Source organism: Lathyrus oleraceus, chromosome 6 (genome assembly GCF_024323335.1).
Source record: "Lathyrus oleraceus cultivar Zhongwan6 chromosome 6, CAAS_Psat_ZW6_1.0, whole genome shotgun sequence".
NCBI classification, from domain to species: domain Eukaryota; kingdom Viridiplantae; phylum Streptophyta; class Magnoliopsida; order Fabales; family Fabaceae; genus Lathyrus; species Lathyrus oleraceus.
In genome coordinates, this window is record NC_066584.1 from 303,505,970 (window position 1) to 303,514,537 (window position 8,568).

General features: G+C 29.5%; 1 protein-coding gene across 2 annotated transcripts; it reads right to left on the reverse strand.

Moving 5' to 3' along the window:
- Nucleotides 1-4,823: 4,823 nt before the first annotated feature.
- On the reverse strand, nt 4,824-6,718 carry LOC127092421 (low affinity inorganic phosphate transporter 1). 2 transcript variants are annotated; one of them, XM_051031286.1, is made up of 2 exons: nt 6,587-6,718; nt 4,824-6,456 (listed from the first exon to the last, which is right to left on the reverse strand). In XM_051031286.1, the coding sequence occupies exon 2, from the start codon at nt 6,431-6,433 to the stop codon at nt 4,844-4,846; it is 1,590 nt and encodes a 529-aa protein (XP_050887243.1). In that variant the 5' UTR covers nt 6,434-6,456; nt 6,587-6,718; the 3' UTR covers nt 4,824-4,843. The 2 variants fall into 2 exon arrangements, with proteins under 2 accessions (XP_050887243.1, XP_050887244.1); XM_051031287.1 differs by having other exon boundaries at nt 6,599-6,635.
- Between the last annotated feature and the right edge of the window lie 1,850 nt (nt 6,719-8,568).

Here is an 8,568-nt window from a genome sequence, read left to right on the forward strand (position 1 = left end):
GACCTCAAGACCGAGACAAAGGGCCCGGAGGATGCCAAATGCACACAGAATCATTTTTGAGGATGATGATCATGTTGAAAGGTACAAGACTCACCTTAAAAGGAAGCTTGTACCTACAAGGTATGTTTGTGATGATACTATGAGTGCTTTAGGAATTCTAGATGATGTATCTCAAATGTTCCACAATTTAGGTATTTTTGAATTTATGCATGCTGATGTGCCTTCCTATGAACGCATCACTCTAGAGTTCCTAAGCACTGTTAAATTTAAATTGGAAAAGAACTGGACTGGTCATGTTTATGAATATTTTGGTACTATGAGTTTCCGGCTTTATAACGAAGATTATTCGATGTCAGTTATTCAGCTTGGGCAATGCCTCCGGTTACCATTGGTAGGATCCGGGGCAGTGCCAAATGACTTTTTTGCAAGTTCCTTTTGGTCCTCTATTACAGGTTTACCGCAGTACGAACCCCGGAGTGCAAAGGCATCATGGATTCAAAACCCGTGCTTCCGATATGCTCAAAAAGGGTTAGCGTTCACCTTGTTCGGACGAGGAGATAGTACAGGTGTAGCAACAAAGCGGGAGTTATATTTGATGCATGCCATGGTTAATGAGGAACCAGTGAATGTGGCGACATTCGCCGCCGACCATTTAGGTACCATGGGGCGTGCCAGCTCAGGTGTCATTTCAGTGGGTGGTATGATAACACAAATTGCTGACTGGTGTGGGTGTAGGCCGGTTTTGGACGGAGAAACCCCGATGCAGGCGTTGGGCAAGCTTGACCTCAATGCCCTGTGCACGCAAGGGATGCTCGAACAAAGCCGTCATGGGTATGTGTTGGTAAGCCGGACACGCCGGCTGTTCCGCTTACCGAACACTGATAAAACTAATGTTGATAACAATGAGAATTGGTTGTATACTTCTGTTTACCCCGAAGAGGCGGGAGAAGATGATTTTCGTGCAGGTGAAACGATGGAGGAAGATGCACCGGCAAGGGAGAGGGGTGTTCCTCACCCTTACACCTCTCACCACCGAGGTATGGGAGTCTCCTCTGCTGGATGGACACCCGTGGACATGGATCAGTTTCGTGTCGAGCAGGCTCGCCAGGGGGCGGAGATTGATCGGATCGTGACAGAGCAGCTCCGTCAAGGGGCTGCCATTGATGATATTCAAAGGATGATGCAACAGATGATAATTACATCTTATATTTTATTTTATTTTAAAAATATTGTAAATTATAAAGCATAAATTGGAAGATAAAAGACTCCATCCAAAAGTTTGTAACTATTTACCTATAGTTATAGATAACATTTTTTTTCCTAGAATAAAAATATACTTTTATGAATTGAACAATCAAACCTAATAAGACTATATAATTTTCTCCTTAAATTATTTCTCTTCCACCAATACTAAAGTCATTTTCATCTCCTCTATCTCTTTCTCACAATTTTTTAATTCGAGCAACTAATTATAACTGTTAAAATTTTAAAATATAATAAATAAATGTCACTCAAAAAAATATAATAACTAAAGGTCATTAGTTTACTACAAATTAATGACAGAGAGGTAGAAATACATTTAACAATCATATATATTTGTAACAAATTAATATACAATTACATCCAATAAAAAATATTCAAATGTATAAATGGCTAATAAAATATTTAACCCTTATGACCCGAATACATAATATAGGTATTTTATTATTATTATTTATAATTTCATCTTTATTTTTCCAAAACCATATAAAAATACATTAAAGTTGGATTTTTCTTCCATAAAAATCATTAAAAATATCTCTTTTATAGGGTATGACTTTCAATTTTGATATCCACATTTAGCAATTCCATGTCCTCAAATTAAAACATCCTATACAAAAATGAAACATAAATATGTTAGTTGTCCTTTGATTTTCCATATGAAAAATAAAAGTTGAGGAAGAGAGAAATAAAGAACGCATAGATAAAATCTCTTTTGTATGTAGTATAGAACCTTGATCTATGTCAATACCTATGAATAAATACTAAAAAAAACTTTGATCTAAATATGATGAATCCACCATCACAACCTCCTACTACCTCTTAACCTATTGAAATTGTACTTGGTGATACTGGATCTTAGAAGCAAAGATAGAAGGTATCGATCAAATTCTTAGAGCCCTTTGAAAGATGGCATTCCTTTTATCTGCATGTCCTGCATACATAACCATGTTATGTGAATCAAATCTCCGCCTGCAAAACCATAATTAGACACATAAGCAAATATTATCTGGTACCTACAATTTTTAGACTAAAAGGCATTTCACTAATAATTAAAGTGGATTGTAGTAAAATAATGAACCTCTTTTAATTGGATTAAATAGAAAAGAGAAGTTGATTAGGGTAGTTTAGAAATTGTCAAGAAATTACAAAAATGTTTTATTACAATATTTTAAAAACGGTCAAGTAGTTATAAAATATTTTCAATCAAAATAAAAAGTTACACGTGCTACAATATTATAATTATATCTTATATTTTATTTTATTTTAAAAATATTGCAAATTATAAAACATAAAATTGGAAGATAAAAGTTTTCGTCCAAAAGTTTGTATCTATTTATATATAGTTATAAATAACAGTTTTTTTACTAGAACAAAAATATACTTTTATGAATTGAACCATCAATTCTACTAAGAGACTACATAATTTTCTCCTTAAATTACTTTTCTTCCACTAACACTATAGTTCTTTTTATCTCCTCTATCTCTTTCTCACAATTTTTTAAATCGAGCAACTTATTATAACGGTTAAAATATATAAAATAAATGTCACTAAAAAAGAATAGTAACTAAAGGTCATTAGTTGACTACAAAGTAATGAGAGAGGGGTAGAAGTACATTTAACAATCATATATATATTTATAACAAAAAAATATAAAATTACATCCAATAAAAGAGGTGCAAATGTATAAATGACTAATACAATATTTAATACTTGCGACCCGAATAAGTCACAATATTTTATTATTACTATTTATCTTTCATCTTTATTTTTCAAAAACCCATATAAAAATACATTAAAGTCAAATTTTTCTTCCATAAAAATGATTAAAACTATCTCTTTTATAGGCCATGACTTTCAATTTTGATATCCACATTTAGCATTTCCATATCCTCAAATTAAAGTTTCCTTTAAAAAAATGAAACATAAAGGTTGTTATTTGTCCTTTGATTTTCCATATGAAAAATAAATAAAAGTTGAGGAAGAGAGAAAGTAAAGAATAGATAGATATCATCTCTTTTGTATGCAGTATAGAACCGTGATTTATGTGTGAATAAATACTAAAAAGCGTTTATCTATCTTCACAACCTTCTACTACCTCTTAACCTATTGGAATCGCACTTGATGATACTGGATCTCATAAACACTTATTTAAAATAATTTTATAAAACATATTTTAAAGGTAAAATGCAAAGTTGATTCAAAGTAACCTTTAATAATCCTATTCTCTATTATCATTTCTATTGAGAGAATTTCTTCTTTTCCAGAACAACACCTTTGTGAGAGACATGTCACATATTCACCTAAAATCTTAAGGTGTGGATGAGTTCTCTCATTTATAAATGTTCAAGTCTCCATATTTTAAACCAATATGAAACTATTACCCACATTTATTTTTACAATACCGATTAATTAATTAAATAATAAAGAATTTATAATAATAATATTTTGGTAAATAAGTGTAAAAAATTTAAAATCTCGTTCAATAAAAAAAAACTAACACTCTATTGTGTCATCAAAATAATATTAAAATTTAATGTCTTGCAAAATATACATTGATAGTTGATTGTTAGTGTAAAATTATTTTAAACATATCATATTTTCTTTAAAAAGTATTGACATTCTCATTCTCTATTATATTACCATTTCTATTATAAATGACAATGAGTATCCATGGATAAGCTATTAGTTTTCTACTACCCATCTTTTAATAAATATGATATTTGAATCCCCTATATACCAGTGCGCGGATATCTTGTCAAACAAGTATATGTGGATTTTTGAATTCCAACAAATATTAACAAGTATTCATAAATACTATTTTCTAAATGTATTTTAAAATATATATATATATATATATATATATATATATATATATATATATATATATATATATATATATATATATATATATATAAATATATATATATATATATATATAATTAATTTTTTTATCACTTTTAAAGACAAAAAAGTAGTTTCAAATCTAATATATAATAATAATAATAACAAAAATAAATCATATTCATTTTAGTTTGTCTTTTATCAAATAATTATATTAAATTTAACAAAATAATAATATTTTATATTTAACAAAATAATAATATTTTTATATTTAACAAAATAATAATATTTTTATATTTAACAAAATAATAATAATAATAATAAATTTAGATTAAACAAATTAATATTTAAATAATTAGATTAGTTATTAACGAAAACGAATAGCTGCGATCAAATCTGCATTTGTATCCGTATACTTGAGTGAATATCCATTAAACTATCCGACCCTCCCGACATGTACAAGTTTTTTTCTATCTCTAATTCACACATTTCCATATTTCTATATTAAATACAATAATCAATTAAAAAAAAAGAAATACACATTTATATACTAACAAAATAAATGGAGTGCAACAACTGAGAGCATCATATACAGGTAAATTAAATAAATGGTTTTTGTGATTACATAAGAAAACAGTGAAAACTAACTCCTGTAATTGTGAAGGCCTTGTTTCTTCCTAGAACTAAACTATAAGAAAAACAAATAGCTACCTAATTAAGCAAGAAAAAAAGAAAGTCCTAAACTTGAAGACCAGCCTCCAATGCAGATTCTGCGTTAGGTTGTTCATGAGCTTCACCAGAAATCTCTTCCAAAGATTTTCCTTTAGATTCCGGCAACAACAACGTAAACAACATTCCCAAAAAATTGGCACCACCCAAAAGCAGAAGCACAAATCTCAATCCAATGCTATTTTGAGCATACAAGAAACCGAAAGCACCTACAATTGCCCCAGCTTTTCCAGCAGCAGCCGATATTCCATGACATGTTGACCTTAGCCTTGCAGGAAAAATCTCAGCCGGAACCACAAACGTGGTTGCATTTGGTCCAAAGTTAGCAAAGAAGAATGTGAATGAATACAAGACAACAAATCCTATTTGGTTTCCATTCAAAGTCCAGTGATGGTAAGGAATGGCCAATGCAAACATGAAAACGGTCATGAAGAAAAATCCCATCAATTGGATTGTAAATCTTCCAATTCTATCAATGAATGCAACGGTGAACCAGTAACCAGGAACAGTGCTGCAAAGGGCTATAAGTGTCTGTGCTCTGGCAATTTTATAAACCTCTTCAAGGGCACTCATGGTTTTAGCGTCTGGTATCCATCCAATTGCACTGAAAACATCTTTCTGGAAAAGATTCTGACTATAATAAGCAATGTCCAACAAGAACCAAGTAGTAGCTGTTGCAAACAAATGTAGTCCATGACGGCGAAGAAACCTTTTTGTAAACAAACCAAAATCATTCCCTCCCAATTCTTGAACCTTTTCCGGTTCAGTTTGTATCTCAACTTGTGACATATCTGATTCGGTTTGTATCTCAACTTGCATCACTTTTGACATATCTGCAGCAGCTTGAGTAGCATTCTTTGCAACCAAAGCAGTGTATCTTGCAGTTTCAGGCATTTTCATCCTCCAATAGTATGTCAACGCTGCCGGAATTGCGCCCAACATCAAGACTATCCTCCAAACATAATCAGCTTGTGGAACTGTGGACAGAGTTGGGTTAACATGAAAAGCTGGGGCAGGATACAAGGCTTTGAAAATAGATGAAACTATAATTCCAACAGCTCCGCCGGCCAAAATTCCAAATCCTTGCATAGCAAAAACGGCAGCTATAAATGCGCCCCGAGTCTTTTTGTTTGCATACTCAGACATGATTGTGGCGGAAAGAGGGTAATCACCACCAATTCCAAATCCAAGCCAAAACCTAAAGAAACAAAGAGTAAACACAACAGCTTTGGGATCCTTCCCAAAAGAGAGACCAGAAGCAAGCGAAGATATGACCATAATCAGAAGGGTCATTCCATAAACACGTTTCCTTCCCATTTTGTCACCAAGCCAACCAAAGAAAAGTTGTCCGGCAAGTGTTCCACAGAAGGCAACACCGTTGATTGCCGCGGAAACATTTTGTGGCAGTGAACCTGGATTGTTGCCACCGTCATAGTAATAGATACGACCCAGCAATTTGGTGACTAGGGAAATGCAGAAGAGATCATAGGAATCAGTAAAGAAACCCATTCCAGCTATCACAATTGCTGTGAAATGGTACATTTGTGTCTTTGCCACATCCAGTGCATTAAGAACCTTCAACGGCTCCTTACCCATCATGATCACAAAACTACCTTATTAACCTGAAACTCAAATATATATTGGATATTAGACACAAGATTATGAAATCAAAACCAAATATTTGAAAGCATGTACACGTGATTGTGGAAGGTAATGCGTAAGAACTAATATAACAATTGAAATCATAAAAACCTTAATTCTTACGGCAATGAATATGAATATGATTGACAGTACCACATGAAATAATAGCTTCAGTCAATAAACCTTCAAAGTTGAATAAGAATATATACTAGTATACTGGACATTAGATTCCACACTTAAATAACGGTATATCCAATAAGAGAAACAATCAAAACAAATTTCCCAAAATTATAGGTAAATCTAAATTAGGTGCAAAGCTGCCCTATCACATATGAAAACAAACCCTATTTTAAAAAGTTAACAGTATTTTTTTTACCGTACTTTTAGTCTTTTTTTTATTTTTATTAAACATTTTAGAATACAATAATTTATTAAAATAATATAATTGATTTTATTTTATACTTGTTAAATTAATAAAAAATATAATTAATTTAATATTTATCACAACTATATTATTTTTAAATAGTATTTAGGATATTTTTTAAAAATAATAACATAATACTTATATGTGAATGTCCGGATAACTTTACCCTTATAAGCCGATTTTAATCATGTGAGGGTGAAAAAGAAAAATAATAATATTAGATTTTATTAAAAATGATTTAAAATGTAAGAGTTGGCACCAAACACCAGACTTTGTTATTTTTTCAATTTTTTTAAAGAAAACCATTGAAAAACATAAACAAAAAAATTAAAGAACACAGTTAATTAAAATAGAACTTATAAGTAATGGTTGTCTTGATACCTTAATGGTTGATAGTTGGGAATGAATATTGATAGTGTATTTATATATAAATAAAAGAGTCCAACTTTAACTATAATTTTATATATTTATTTTATGGACTTTCTTTTCAATCTTCTCTTCATATTATAGCTATAACGACTTCCTTTAATTTTAAAACTTTTAATAATACAAATAATAAATAATAATAATAATAATAATAATAATTATTATTATTATTATTATTATTATTATATTTGTTGTTAGTGAAAGTGGCACCAAACAATATTAAAATAATATAATTGTTTTCATTTTATATTTTTTATTAATAAAAAAATTCAATTAATTTAATATTTATCAAAACTATATTAATTTTAAATAGTATTAAAAACGGTTTTAAATTCAAAGAGTGGCACCAAACACGGGAATTAGTTATGGTTTATTTTTAAGAAACTAAACAAAATAACATAACAATAGCAAGAGTTAATTAAAGCTTTAACTTTTCAGAAGATCTTTGGAATGCATAAAGATGAATAAAATACCTTAGTCAGCTTATACGCAGAGAGAGTAAAGGAAACAATAGAGAATGAAGAATCAGCTAAAGGGGGATTGAATCAATGAATGATGAATTTTGTGTTCATACCTGATAATGGAGATTGGTACTATATTTATATACAAATCAAAGAGTCCTTCTTTAACTATATTTTTGAAATTCTATATTTCAATAAAATTTAAATTAAATTTAATTTTCTCTCTAATTCTAAGCTTTCTCCCGTATCCAACTCTATTTCTGTTTTATGAAAAAAAATTTACATGCACGGCAGCCCTACCAAGTATAACCCAATTTAAAAGTTAATTAGTCAACCTGATTTTTTATTTTTATTAAACATTTTAAAATACATTAATTTATTAAAATAATATAATTGATTTCATTATATATTTTTTAAGTTAATAAAAAAATCCAATTAATTTAATCTTTATCAAAACTATATTAATTTTAAACAGTATTTATGATATTTTTAAACAATAATAAAATATTTATATGTGAATGTCTTGATGACCCATATTATAAGCGGGTTTTAATCATCTGAGGATGAAAAAGAAAAATAAATTTATTAGATTTGATTAAAAATAGTTACGAATATAAAAGGTTGCATCAAACATCTGAATTATTTTTTTTATTTTTAAAAGAAAAACATTGAAAATATAAATAAAAAAAAACATAAAGAACACAATTAATTAAAAGAGAATCTACTAGTAATGGTTGAGAAGTAAAGGAAACAAATATAAAATTAGATAAAATAAAATAATT

What these genes read in the sequence shown, in the direction of transcription:
- LOC127092421 (XM_051031286.1), bottom strand. Translation starts at nt 6,433, where the DNA reads ATGATGGGTAAGGAGCCGTTGAAGGTTCTTAATGCACTGGATGTGGCA.